We start from the raw sequence: 15,593 nt of genomic DNA, 5'->3' as shown, positions 1-15,593 counted from the left end.
TCAAATGTTTGTTTATTATCGGGTGCGGACTCCCATGCCGATATAAAATGTTTATATTCATCTGGTAAACTCATCAAAACTTTAGTTATTGTAAATTTGTCTGAGATCTCCTCACCCAATTGCTTCAACTGACTCTGCATTTCTTGGATTTTAGATATAAACACCGACATATCAACTCCTTTCTCATATTTATATTGAAAGAAACGTTGCTGTATAATGTGAATGCTGGTTTCCGACTTTTGTTCGTAGACACATAACAGCTTTTGCCACATTTCAGCAGAAGATGTACAAGTTATGATATGCAGCATGACATTCTCAGACATCCTGGTGACTATCAATGATTGAGCCTTAGCATCCTTTACTTCCCAGACAGCTCTTGCAACAGCGTCTTCTGGTTTTACCGTCCGCCCTTCAACAACGTCCAACCATCCTTGACCTCTCAACAATACTGTTATTTGAAACTTCCAAACATTCCAATTTTTCGCACCTTCCAGTTTCATCACATGAGTGGTATTATTTACTTCCATCTTGCGTAATTAGCGTTATTAATATTCCTCCTGACTACAATTTTCAGTCGGCACGTGCCGGCCAACTTAACCTCACTTTTAGTCAGTCTTCAATACCGCACGATGTATTTTTTTTTTATTCTTTCTTCTAAATAGGTAGCCGTGCCTGGGCCCATAACCTATTGTTCTTTGAGTAAATGAAACTTTAATAATATGGAAATGTTTTATTGAACAGTACTTGGTACAATCATTACCACACACAAAGACGAAGCAATGCGAAGAAAAAAAACAAAGGACAGTCACGATGCTTCCCATAGACTATACACATATCATAGATAGAAAGTATCTACATTGCTTGTCTATTAACATCTGCCTTTGCAGCTGCCATGATTTTGCGCATTTTAGGTTTTTTTTTTCTCACCGTATACATATAGTGAATTATATTTCTTAATGCTGTTAAATAAAATCCGTCGAAATATTCCTTTCTACGTCTCGTTGCTTTCGTAGGAGTTTTAATTTTACTGTCACTTCCTGTGATTCATTCTCACATCACACATTCACATCTACAGATTGTAACGATAATTGTTACACCCACCGACAGCCGCATTGGAGAGAATGAGATCTTAACAAATTTACTCAGGGCGCCTTTTAAAATAAAAGAATGAAATGCAGTCACACACAAAGGCATATATTAAATTAAAATACACACGTATACAATAAAATTAAAGGAATAACCATATAAAAAAAAAAACTAAAGCTACTTAAAACTAGATTGTTACAACATTAGGCATATAAAAATTAACGGAGGGTAATTAACATGTATGTTCTGCGATGAAATATTAAATTATAAAATTATACGTATCTTTTTGGTAAAATACGGTGATTCAGAAGTTAGGATCCTGGATTTATTGATGTTACACCAGTTCCCTCGCGTCAGTCAGAAAGTACTTAGATCAGGAGAAAATTCCGGGACGTTACGTACCACGGAGCGTATTTCAATTTATAAGTCACGATTTACGGGACTATTGGAACCCTATAAAGTAATAATTATACACAATAAGTTTCATGTTATGTTACAAATTACACATATGAATAATTAAACACTTACCGTTAATCAAATCGGGCATAAATAATTAACTTGAATGTGAAATATTCTTATACAGTTAAATAAGGATGTGTACTGTCTTGACCTTTCCTTTAACTATTTGGCGCGGCTTCTGAATGAGTCGCTCCTAGCGCATGCATGCCTATATAAATAAAATCGGAACAAAGGCTGATCCGATGGAGGGAGCACGCGCCAGATTGACTTACAACAAATATGCAAATTAGCAATACGGTGTTACAAGATTAATGCTGCATCGACGTAATTTTGTCACTGTATTTTTTGCAATGCCTGTAGCACTCGCCACACGTTCCGTCACTTTGGTAGAATTTTGTATGAGATTTAATATGTCCGTCACAAGTTGGTTCGAAATTAACATGTCCTCGGCTGTGTCCGAAGCATTTTAAGGACACACTTTATATTTTGAATCAATAACTTCCTCCTTAGCGTCCTCTTTCGCTTTAACAAAGTAATTGTCCGCTTTAATTATCATTTCACGAGCACGGCTTTTAATCACTTTCTTAATCATTTTAACAGAATAAGTAAAATAACAATAACAAAAATAATAAAACAGGAGAATGAAAACAAAAAGCTATTACAAATACGTGGTAAGAAGGTATTCAATACGCGTAGGAGCTGGCCAACGTTGCGAACGTTACTGACAGTTCGACTACACAACCAAGATGGCCGCCCATTGCAATATCAACGTGCGGGGCTTATAACTAAGGTTTAGCCAAGCAATATTTTCCTTTGATGAGTTCGACCTTTCCAATGTATCTGAATTTATCAATATTAAATCGAAGAAATCCCAAAAAAAGAAAAAACTTGTAAATTGTTTTAAACCAAAGATCTCGGACAGACAACGTTCGTTGCGCCCGCTGCAGCAGGCTTTGGCGGATAATCTTGCAAATAAAGTAGCTTGTAGTGCCTCCTCGCCAAATTGTACAGACCTCACCAGAGTCTATTTCAGCGAGTCCTTCTATGACACCACCTGGGACCCCAATGGCTAACTCTGTTTATAGAAAAAAATACACTGAAAAGGATCTTGGCCCACATATGGTCCATGTTAGATTGATCTCAGATTCAAATAGTACTGCATCACTGCACATAAAATTTGGAAATCATCTAAAGAAAAGCAATCTCGGTAATATCTTACAGGATGGAATTAAGCGAGTTATAATCGCCTTGCAATAACTTTTAAAACACATCGTGATGCCAATATTTTCATGTCTAACATGTCTATAAATCCTTTGTATAATGTAGTGATTCCAACGTATAATATATGTAAAATGGGTTTGATAAAGGACATCCCCCTGGAGTGGACTCATGAGGACATTGTAGACAATCTGCAGATCTCAGAAGGCTATGCACAAATTATCAAATCAAGTAGATTAAATAGGAAGTCTGTCAACTTGGATGAAACTTCATGGATTCCTACTCAAACTGTGGTCTTGACTTTTGATGGACAGTTTCTCCCTTTTAGAGTGTATTCCTTTTTTTCAAATGTACCAGTTGAAGAGTATATTTATCCAATGGTACAATGTTTTGATTGTTATCGCTTTGGATACACTCATGTTCAATGCAGGAGCAAACCTAGATGTAATAAATGTGGTGGAGAGCACAGCAGACTAGCTTGCTATACTGAGACTTTTTCTTGTGATAACTGTAGAGGTGAACATATGGCTACAAACAAATCTTGCCCTGAGTTTACTAGGCAAACAAATATTAAAAAACATATATCTCAAAACCCCATTTCATACCAAAAAACCTCTAAATTGTTTCCTATTGTAAAGAAATCATATTCGCAAATAACATCATCTATTCCACTATCTGCCCAAAGTTTAAATATAGATAGTCCAAATTCTTTCTCTTACAAAAAAAACTGTTATAAAGAAGCCTAAAGCACCATTTTATTGGATGAGACTCCAGCTAAAGTATGTAGCGCTTTGCAACCCAACAAGGAAAAGGACACACAGTTGCCATCTTCCGACACACTAAATAAATTGTTATCCACACTTATAAATGTTATCGCTAATTCAGAACTACTAGAACACGCTGCTCTTTCACTTATAAATCATATTTATATTTAATAAGAAAAACTAATAATTTATCAAACCATATAAAGATGCTTGGCTGTCATAAATTTAAGAATAACTTGAAACTATTAACATGGATATTTAAATATACAGAAATTATCTTCAATACTGAGTGCATTATATGATCTGATCACTGTAATTTCGATATTGTAAAATATTATTATTATTATTTTATATGTTATTTTCAAATTTAACTACCAACTTACTTTTCTACAAATTTCATTTTAACAATTGATTTTTCAGCTGCCAACTTACAAAGAAAATGGAAAAGGTTAAGAGACTCTTTCAACAAAGACCTTAAAAAACAAAATTCACAGAGAAACGGTTCAGCAGGTAGTTCAAAGAGATACTACTACTTTAGTCAATTATTATTTTTAAAGCCATTGTCTGAAAATCGAAATACAACATCGTCTCTACCAGTACAAAACAAAGACGATGACATCGAACAAATCGGTAATGAAGACGATAATACTACTGAAACGAGTGACTCTGAAGTTTGGAAGAGACCAAAAAATATCCAAAGAAAAAAAGATTATGCAGAATATGGGTTAATAAAAAAAATAACAAGTCATTTGAGCGATCAAGTAACTGCACATACTCGTACACAGGAACCTGACAAGTCCTGTGACAGTGATATGCATTTTTTGCTATCTTACGATAGATTTAAGACCATTCGCGATGCTTGGAAGTTGAATGCTCAGATAGAAATATTGAATGTAATTCAAAAATATCACACACCTACAACTACACGTAATGATAGTTACAGTAAATATGGACAGGGCATACGAGGGCTGCACTAAAAGTATCGGGAATGGAATATTTCCACTGTTCCTGTCATATTAAAATCTTTTTAATTGAAAACTCCTTGGTTTTAAAAATTGAATACCATTTATTTATTTAAAAAAAGATTCTCGGTCTTGTCACGAGATTTTGTCAAACTTGTTTAGTCGTTGAGAAAATGGAATTGACTCGAGAAAATTCAAGAGCGATGATTTATTATGACTTTCGAAGTGGTTTAACACAAAAACAGTGTGTTGACCGGATGATTTCTGCATTTGGTGATGAAGCCCCATCCAAAACCACAATTTATCGCTGGTTTGCTGAGTTTCAACGTGGACGTGTCAAGCTTTTTTTTGTTTTTTTTTTTTGTTTTTGATTTCTTTTAATTTATTAATAGTATGACGGCGTTAACGATATTTATGTTATATAGCACGTGCAATAGGAGTGACTCACCCAAGCCAGGTGCGCCGGCCGTGTCGTTCCACTCGAAAACAACAGGTGCAACAGAAGTGACTCATAAATAAGCCAGCTGCGCCGGCCAGTATAAAAAGGCGGTACGTGCCTCGAAATGAACATTCGTTGGACTGCGTTTGCCTGGTGCACTTATTATATCCGTGTTACGTTGTGTGATTCAGTGACTGTTGTACGTACTGGTTAAAGTTGGACAAGTGTTAAAGTGAATTGTTAAGATAACATATTGTTGATTAAATCAGGAATCAAAAAGTGACTTCGTTTTACTTGGTGTTCAGCAAGATAATGTCTACCCTCGAGCTTATATCAGAAGTGTTGGACTCACCTCCACTGCAGTCATGAAATAATTCGGCCAACAATATGATGTTTGAACAAATGTCATTATTTTCATCTGGGATGGAAGCCATGTTACAAAGAATCACTGAAAGTATGTCAGTTTAGTTTATCGACCTAGCCAGAGCTCACCAACCACATTGGTCAATTTTGACCCGGATGAACCGGAGGCTGATGTTGTAAATTGGTGTACGCTGAGCGAAATGATTTTCGAACAGAAGAAATTGGATGGTGTAGATTTAATTTTGACTCTCACACATTCGCTTAAGGCTCGAGCTGCTACTTGCCTCACAAAAATACAGCCTGGTAAGATATCCTGGCCTACTATTAAAGAGATGCTGACAAAATTCTCTAAACCTATGATGATGGAAGACCACTTCGACCTGGTTATTAAATTTGAAATGGAAAGCAAAAAGGGACCAGCTGAAGCCGGTATCCGGCTATGGCAACTTATAAAGAAGATTCTCGACGCTAATGTGCCAGAACAAATAGCCACCGGATTTGCTATATCAATACTGTCGCAGTGTGATGAAAGAATGCGTCGGGAATTGAACTCTGTCGTTATTACCACAAAAAATCATCTATTTCGCACATTACGTGGCTTTACCCTCAAAAGAAAAAACGAAGATCCTGATAAAGAACCAAAACGCTCTCGAGGTTTTTTTCCGTGGAAGCTGCCATTTCTGCGGAAAACCTGGGCATCGTGCCGAAGGGTGTTGCGACAGATACTGCTCTCAAACTTTTTTCGATATTCCAGCAAAACCTGAACAACCTCCTCATCCGTGGACGCCCGGCTCTCGCCTGCAAGTCAGCTGTTACGTGTGCGGTGATGCGAGCCATGTAGCTTCTGGGTGTTTCATGCGCTACAAGAAGAAAAACGTCACTGCTCCAGGTGCTGTGGCAGGTCCAACCAGAGACGTCAACGTGTGTTCCAGAGCTTCAGTGTGTTACAGATAAGTGGTTTTGGCTTTCCCTTTATGTTTCATTCAGGGTCAGAATGTAGTCTTATAGAACAAAGCCATAGTAACTTATTCAGTGGTAAGCGGTTTCATGAACAAGTCACTCTTTGATCTAAAAGTAACTCGGACCAATCATGGCAACAGCAGTAAGGGGATATTCAACTCTCCCTTAATAGTACACGTTGTCGAGTAACAGGCTTTACTCTAATAGAATAGATGTTTGCCCTTCAGGGTAGTTCACTTGAAATATCGAAAGTTTCAAGAATGATAATCCCTCTAGATTAGTTATTTATTTAGCACGGTCAAAGGCCTGCGAAAACATAAAAAAGGGCACAAACAGAAGCTTGGTTTAGTCGAGGCAAAGCTAAAGTCAAACTCTTTTCCGCTGGGGATTTTGTTTTCGTAAATTAAACCAAAAATATAAAGGTCCCTTCAACATTAATGCACCCCGAATCCTGATCACGCAGGAGCAAGTCACCGTCGTCGCCCTAGACACGTCCTTACGGATCCATCAGATCCAATAACTCTTGCATTAGATACCTTCAGCTCTAACACTAGGAGCAGGCTGAAGAACCCCGGTAACCGTTCTTGTCGAACTCGACAAAGAGGTCGACGTGCAACCTAACCCATGCATCAGCCCGCTGAGTTTCTCGCCGGATCTTCTCAGTGGGTCGCGATTCCGATCCGGTAGTAGATTCATTCGCGAAGCAATTGCTCTTGAGTTGTTAGGTCTCCTTCGGAGGCGCTCGGGCAGTTGTTAGCAAATCCCACCCCTCTTGGCTGACCCTTTGCTCGCCCACCCGTCCTGGTGAAGCTGGAAAGGGCTCCGGGCCAACAGCAATCTTTCAATCATTAAAAAAAAAGAACATTACTGAAGTTTTGGAAAACGATAGGTATAAGTTGAGACATGTAAATGGTTCTAGTAGTGTACAAATTTCTCCATGAAAAGTTACGCAAAGTACCTCGAGGCCCGTCAGGCCTACTAGAAATTTCTGAAAATAATAGTGACGATGACGTGACGGCGTACACAGATGGGTTAAGTAATCTTGTTCATGAAACTGATCTTAATGATGACGACTCTATCACTAACAATAGAAGCAACATTTTTGTCCGCAAATAGCGATACTATGTCTGTGGGTAGTGATACAATGTCTGTAAGCTCAGGCACCTCGGGTGCAGGTGTTGGAAATGTAGAAAACGATGGTCGGTCTCGCACTATTTCTGAAGAAATTCCGTATAAATGTTCTGGTTTAAGAAATGTTTCAACAAATGCTACCGTACACGCAGAGTGAAAAAAAAACAAAAAGAGAAAAAATAATAATTGTATCGGCTAAAGGGATGTTGATCCGGACTAGCAAAGAAAAAAAAAAAAGAAAAAAAAAAGTGTGAAGTCATTGAAGGGTCTGTCCGGTCCAATGGCTTGGCTATAGGGATTTTCATCCGGACTAGCCACAACAATTAGCTACAGGGATTGCGATTCGGTCTAGCATTATCCGGTCCAGTTCGAAAAACTGAAGGGATAACAATTCCGGTCTAAGTTAAAAGGGACATACTTACATACCTGAAGAGTTTTTAATGAACTGGCCCAGGTATGTAAGCAGTCTGAAGGCTATTTATAGCCAGTATAGGATTTTCTGAAGAATTATGCGAACCGAACCGTACTAGATTGTTAATATCATAGACCACGTTTTAAGTTGCATCCGTTAATGTCAGGATGAACGAACATATGGGCGCAAACGCCACTGTTGGCAATAATTAACATAATAATATATAGTTTAGTTTATTATATGTTAATATTTATTTATTATTAGCAACAAAACTGTTATTCTACCATATTTAATAATTAGCAGACACTGTTTTGATGTGAAAATGTTCAGAATATGTTTAATGTTTATATTATTGTTTAAAAACACAAATGACTGTATAAATGATTAAATATGAATAAAGCATAAATATTAATAATAATTTATATGATAATTAACAGTACTAATAATTTAATTAAGTATTGTAATTGTTATGCAATGATGTTGTTGGCGCCATCTATTATTAGGCTGGATAATAACAATGTTAGTTAATATTACTTAAAAGTAATTCATGTAAATTAAATTAAATGTGAGTCATGTAAAATCACTAAAATATGTATTTTGAATATTAAGCTATGTTTTGTGAATTGTTTCGCAGTAATTACATTTGTTTGTATAAAAGAAGTTGTAGTTGTTATAACCAACACAAAATGGCTAATTGTGTAAGAACCACTGAATAACTCAGGCGTGGCTTTTTGTTGTAAACAAGTAATGTTAAAGTTTTATAGAATTGTATTGTATTTTCATTGTAAAAGAACTTATGTGTGTAAATCCTGACTTAACGCCGACATCAGAAGTGGGATCACAGCCCCAAAATGAATCGTAAGCCTCCGAATGAAGCAACCCACTGTTGAACAAGTGATGGGTCTCTCAACCTGTATTAAAAAGGCGAAAAGTGATGTTATCTGCAAATGCTGTACCCTTGTGGCTTGTGGTGGCATTATAACTTTTATTTGCCGCCGTTCAGTTCCGATGAGGGCGTGACATCAAGACCGATGCGGAAATGTGGACGAAACTATCATGATGCTAATTGTTTCATCGCATGAACATCGAGTTCAAAAGAGCAAGCAAGACAAGCCGATATCTGGTCTTTGTATTGGACCACATTGGAGCAAGTGAGGGACGAACTGATCCATGCATTCAGTAAGGATTTGGATGTTTAAAATGAGTTCTCGACCGTGGATGTTTTAGAAAAGCTACCGACGCTGAGATGGTAAAAATACTGATTTCAGGTATTTAACTTAAATTTATTCGATCCAAGTTATTGAGAAATACGCGGTGGTATGTATTTCGCTTCCTAAATAATATCGATTCTATAAACGTTTCGAAAGCGTCAAATTGAAAATAGACAGTAAATATAATGTTAATAATCTAAATATAACTCAGTTTTATCACAATCACATAATGATTCCCTCAGTTTTCGTGGCACTTTTAGTAACACTAAGGTTTTAAATGTGGTTACTGCGTCACTTGCGTCATTTCGAGAAAACTTGTTACCGCCGTCAAGATGACAAACCTATCACCACAAATAAGACTTAAATTATTGCAGATCTAGTTTAGTAAGCTAAACAACTTCATGTAAAGTTTTTGAGCATAAGGGGTCAACTGATTTCAAAACAAAGCATTGTGACTTTTAATGGAGAGAAATATTAGAACTATTATAGAATTTCATATGGTAATCATAATCATATGGTAATACTGACAGTCTTGCTGACATCCTAATAGGTTTTAATCTTTTAAAAATAACTGTTCTCAGTGTTGCACTCTTTGAAGAGAACTTATCTATTTTTATAAGTTTCTATCCAGTGAATGCTCAAGTTTGGAGTAATTATTCAATCATCATGTAACTTTTGCAAATCATGTCTCATAGATGGTGATCAGGCAGATAAAAGTTGGATTTGAAATAATTAATTTGGATAGCATAGTATAACGCTGTACATACTGTATGTCTCCTGTTTATTGTGAGGAGTTCAAGCATATTACAATAAAAATAAAAATAAACTTGTAATAAAATGCCATAATAAGAGACAGCTCATCCTTGTTCAGCAGCTCCATATTATTACTTTTCCTTTCATAATTATTTATTTTTGGATGAGTGATTAACTCTCTGCACCCTAGGTTTCTAGTGGGGATGCCACTTCATTATTAGTCAAGAAAAAGGATTGCACAGATATTTATGTATTGATTTCTGTTTTCAAAATCTTAGTTACATTTTTGGAACCCTGTCACTTTTAAAAATTCACCAAGACAAAAGATAATTCAGGAGTTTCAAAAACTTGTGAACTGTATGAAATTCAGTACTACATTATTTCCAAAGAGAGTGAGTATGGCCAACAGGCATGCTGAACGATTGATGGGTCATAAATGTAACATGTTTGTAATATCAATTAATAAGATCTGACAGGCAGCTTTAAGAATTAGTTGATTAAAAGCTGCAGCACAACAATAAAACAAAAATGCAGAGGCATTAGAAGGATGATGTTCCCTACCAGTCATTAAAATAAAGCAAATTGAAAATGGTCCGCTGAATGATGAATTAGGGGAAGTTGAATCAGCTGGTAAAAAATGGATGGACGAGCGGTCTCTGTCATCTAATGTGTTTTGGTAAAGGTAAAGGTTTGGTAATGGTAACGGTTTGATATAGGTAAATCTATCCTCTTAATGTCAGAGGATTCTGATAACTGACAAATTGACCGTATGGGCAGAGAGATTTGTTCTGCTGTAAAATGATTTATAATTTGTTATGGTATCTACTTTTATTTTCCTATCCAATTATCCTTCCTAAAACGCTGGCGGGCCACCATGCGAATCCTTAAACCTGGTCTTGTTGGCTAGATCCCGTATGGGTGATGCCTTATGAGTTGGCTAGATCCCGTATGGGTGATGCCTTATGAGTTGGCTAGATCCCGTATGGGTGATGCCTTATGAGTTGGCTAGATCCCGAGAGGGTGATGCCTTGTGGGTTGGCTAGATCCCAAGTGGGTGATGCCTTGTGAGTTGGCTAGATCCCGAATGGGTGATGCCGAGTGTGTTGGCTAGATCCCGTAAGGGTGATGCCTGGTAAGTTGGTTAGATCCTGTAAGGGTGATGGCTTGCGAGTTAACTAGACCCGTATGGGTGATGCTTTGTGTGTTTGGTAAATCCCGTTGGGTAATCCTCTTGTGTGTTAGCTAGATCTCGTAAGGGTGAATGGTGCTTTGTGTGTTGGGTAGATCCCAGTAGGGGATATGCCTTGTTTACTGTTATGTGAAATGCTAAAACAGCGCAAGGGACGCGCTGGAATCAGTATGGCCGTATGGGCGCAAACGCCACTGTTGGCAATAATTAACATAATAATATATAGTTTAGTTTATTATATGTTAATATTTATTTATTATTAGCAACAAAACTGTTATTCTACCATATTTAATAATTAGCAGACACTGTTTTGATGTGAAAATGTTCAGAATATGTTTAATGTTTATATTATTGTTTAAAAACACAAATGACTGTATAAATGATTAAATATGAATAAAGCATAAATATTAATAATAATTTATATGATAATTAACAGTACTAATAATTTAATTAAGTATTGTAATTGTTATGCAATGATGTTGTTGGCGCCATCTATTATTAGGCTGGATAATAACAATGTTAGTTAATATTACTTAAAAGTAATTCATGTAAATTAAATTAAATGTGAGTCATGTAAAATCACTAAAATATGTATTTTGAATATTAAGCTATGTTTTGTGAATTGTTTCGCAGTAATTACATTTGTTTGTATAAAAGAAGTTGTAGTTGTTATAACCAACACAAAATGGCTAATTGTGTAAGAACCACTGAATAACTCAGGCGTGGCTTTTTGTTGTAAACAAGTAATGTTAAAGTTTTATAGAATTGTATTGTATTTTCATTGTAAAAGAACTTATGTGTGTAAATCCTGACTTAACGCCGACAAACACGTTTGTTGGTCACAGACATACCATAAGAATGCGCGCACGAGGACGAGCGCACGTCAGTATGGCCGTGACGGCGTTAACGATATTTATGTTATATAGCACGTGCAATAGGAGTGACTCACACAAGCCAGGTGCGCCGGCCGTGTCGTTCCACTCGCAAACAACAGGTGCAACAGAAGTGACTCATAAATAAGCCAGCTGCGCCGGCCAGTATAAAAAGGCGGTACGTGCCTCGAAATGAACATTCGTTGGACTGCGTTTGCCTGGTGCACTTACTATATCCGTGTTACGTTGTGTGATTCAGTGACTGTTGTACGTACTGGTTAAAGTTGGACAAGTGTTAAAGTGAATTGTTAAGATAACATATTGTTGATTAAATCAGGAATCAAAAAGTGACTTCGTTTTACTTGGTGTTCAGCAAGATAATGTCTACCCTCGAGCTTATAAGTATTTTTCTTTTTCTACATCAGTTCGTAATTTACAATTGCATTTCATGTTGTATGGGTAAAATTTGTTTCTTATGTCTTATCTGTTTTAATTTTTAAGTTTTCTCTTTGCATCAGACACCGGCAGGTTGAGTGAATGTATTTATTTTTGTTTATTATTTTGTTTATATATCTATATAATTTTTTTGTTAGTGTTATATATATATACGTCGCATCCGGGTCAATAGTTCGGAATATCAACGATACACAAACGTCAAAGTGACGTGTACAGAGCCTAGATTGGAGAGGGTAAACGTTAATAAAAGAACGTGCACTCTGTATTCGTTTATTATTACGGTACTATCGGTTGAATAAGCAACACCAGCCTAGGAACTGTACTGTGTATATTGAAAAGTATTTAGAGTCAAGCTGTATTGTGATTTACCTACACTGTGTAATAAAAATTAGTATTTGGAACATACGAAGTATTTATTTCTCGCCCGGATCCCTAATGATGCCCACAAATGAGCGACCGTGAAGACAACGAGACTCATTGTTCACTAATGTACGTCGTGACTTGATTCTTAAAGTAATTGAGGAAACTTGGGATAACATTAAGCATCTAGTAAAAATTCCTAAGAGTGTGTTAGTTGACCTCATTACGTTTTGTTATGATTCAAGTTACTTTGTATATCAAGGAGAGTTCTATGTACAGATGGAAGGCAGCAGTATGGGAAACCCTGCAAGTCCAGTTATAGCTAACATCGTTATGAACTATGTCATCGATCAGATATTGATGGTTCTACCGTTTGAAATTCACTTCTTAAAGTTGTACGTGGATGATACCATCGCAGCCATACCGGAGGCGGAAGTAAATAATATCTTAGAGTTATTTAATAGCTTTGACAGTAATATACAATTTACCATGGAAGTAGAAAAAGATGATAGTTTATCTTTTCTAGATGTGTTAGTCAAAAGATCAAATGATAAATTGATAACTGATTGGTTTGTTAAACCCATTAGTTCAGGTCGGCTATTAAATTGGAATTCAAATCATCCTCGGTCTCAAAAAATAGGTATGATAAAAGGTTTACTCGACAGAATGACAAGGTTAAGTAGTAAGGATTTTTATGAAGTTAATTTTAAGAAGATTCGTAACATATTGTTGAATAATAATTATGAAATGCCATTAGTAGATAGTGTTATAAATAAATTTAAAGAGAACTTAAATAATAAAACAAGGAGTTTGGTTAACTCAAATAATAATAACATTAGATATTGTCGGTTTCCTTATATGGCAGAATTATAACATAAATTAAATAGAGTTTTTATAGGAACTCATGTAAGATTAGCATTTTATAACATCTTAAGAGTTAATTCCATCTATTCTAAGTTAAAAGATCCAGTAAACAAACAACAACAAGCTGGAATAGTGTATAAAATACCTTGTTCATGTGACTTATGCTAAATTGGACAAACTAGGCAATATTTGAGTAATAGAGTAAAACAACACATTTATGATTGCAAAAATATTAATATATTAAAAGAGAATATAACAGCATTAACAACCCACTACTTTGACCAACATCATAATTTTGAGTTTGACAAAATAGAAATCTATACTAATATTATAAAGAGGAAAGATTTGTTTGTTTGTTTGTTTCGAATAGGCTCCGAAACTACTGGACCGATTTGAAAAATTATTTTTCCATTAGAAGCCGACATTGTCCCTGATGAACATAGGCTACTTTTTTTTATTTTATTTTTTTGGTTTCATGTGTGTTTTAATGTTTCCGAAGCGAAGCGAGGGCGGGTCGCTAGTCCTAGATAAAGAAATGAATTGGTGGAAACGTAATGTTAGCGAAATGATCTTTATAAAAACTAATGATACTGTGAATAAACGAACAGACACTAACAATTTAAGTATTTTATATAATGATATATTAAAAGAGTATAAATCTAACTAGATAAAAATAACCTTTATTTCATATATATTTGAATTAGATACTTAGCGCGGTTGTCGCTAGTATAAAATATTGTATAGTATAGTCTATGTACTGAATGTTTTGATAGTGGGCTAACCGTTGTCACGCAATAGCAATTTTTATGTGTCGTGTTTGCTTTGTTTCTAAAATCAAACATAATAATTAACAAATTTATCGGCTTTGTTGATTTGTATTAGTTTATGATTCTAAGGCAATTGTGCAGTGTAGGATAGTGATTGTTTAAATTCATATTATGGTAAATATTGTAGTGTTGACAATTCAATATGTGTAATTTTCAGATGCCTGATGAAGGTCTAATAAAAGACCGAAACGTTGCAAAAATAATAATGTAATTTGTTATTATGGTCCTATCTTGTCCACATTCCTGAGATACAAAAAAATATTTTATAATAATTATGGACGACAATATTGATAATAGTGTTTATAATATTATCTTTATGATTGATATTTTGAATTGTAGTGATAGTAGTGACTATTTTGTCTATTACTTCATCCAATGACTGTAGTGGAAGTGAAGATAGCTTCTTGAGTATCCCTTCCCTCGCAGAAACGTTGGACTCTAATTTCTCTGATGTGCCTAGGAATCTGAATGTGGTTCACATAAATGCGCAGAGTATTCCGGCTCATTTCTCTGATATGCTGGTATCTTTTGATATAAAAAACATTCATGCTGTATTAGTCTCCGAGTCTTGGCTTAAACCGTCTCTTCCTTCTATCTCGTATTCTTTACCCGGCTTCAACCTAATTCGCAATGATACGATCGGTAAGGGCGGCGGTGGTGTTGCCATATACCTACGCTCCCACATACCTTATACAGGGTGGGCCAGAAAGGCGTGCGAATTTCAAAATCACATTACTCGCGACAGGAAAGCGGGAGCGGGGTGCGGGTAGTGGGGATAGGTTCCTTGGTTCTCGGAAATTTAGTTGCCATGGAACGTTTTACCGGTGAGCAGCGTGCTTTTTGTGTGAAAGCGTATTACAAAAATGGCGATTCGGGCACTATTGCGCGGCGTTTATTTCGTTCTAAGTTTAATTTACATGATTTAAACCAATGTCCGACTGAAAGTGTGATCAGATCGTGGGTCAGAAAGATTGAGTCTTCGGGTTCGACATTAAATGAAAAACCTGCGGGGCGTCCAAGGTCTATAAGAACGGAGGAGAATGTAAGCGTAGTCACGGTGTCTGTACGGCGCGATCCCCCGCAGTAAATTCTGATCGCTACACAGCAATGTTACGTAACTTTTTCTTTCCACAACTGTATAATTTTGAAGCCTATAACAGCAGGACCTGGTTTCAACAAGATAGCGCGACATCCCATACATCCAATGAGTCTTTGGCAGTTGTTAACGAAATGTTTAATGGAAAACTGATATCGCGTCGAGGGGACA

General features: G+C 36.2%; 1 protein-coding gene and 1 long non-coding RNA gene across 2 annotated transcripts; both read left to right on the top strand.

The window, feature by feature from the left end:
• Window positions 1–3,898: 3,898 nt before the first annotated feature.
• Window positions 3,899–4,884, top strand: LOC149499527 (uncharacterized; the record flags this gene model as incomplete). The annotated part of the gene is made up of 1 exon (XM_089739782.1): window positions 3,899–4,884. A coding segment is annotated over one exon (606 nt), but the record flags the coding sequence as incomplete, so codon positions are not given.
• Window positions 4,885–7,967: 3,083 nt separating this feature from the next.
• On the top strand, window positions 7,968–12,166 carry LOC149499526 (uncharacterized). Its single transcript, XR_016325715.1, has 2 exons — window positions 7,968–9,062; window positions 9,380–12,166. It is a non-coding gene; the product is annotated as an uncharacterized LOC149499526 (long non-coding RNA).
• Window positions 12,167–15,593: the final 3,427 nt, after the last annotated feature.

This window comes from Bombyx mandarina, chromosome A1 (genome assembly GCF_030267445.1).
Source record: "Bombyx mandarina strain Sakado chromosome A1, ASM3026744v2".
NCBI classification, from domain to species: Eukaryota; Metazoa; Arthropoda; class Insecta; order Lepidoptera; family Bombycidae; genus Bombyx; species Bombyx mandarina.
The sequence above is the reverse complement of the archived record's forward strand: the minus strand, read 5'-3'. Positions and strand labels throughout refer to the sequence as shown.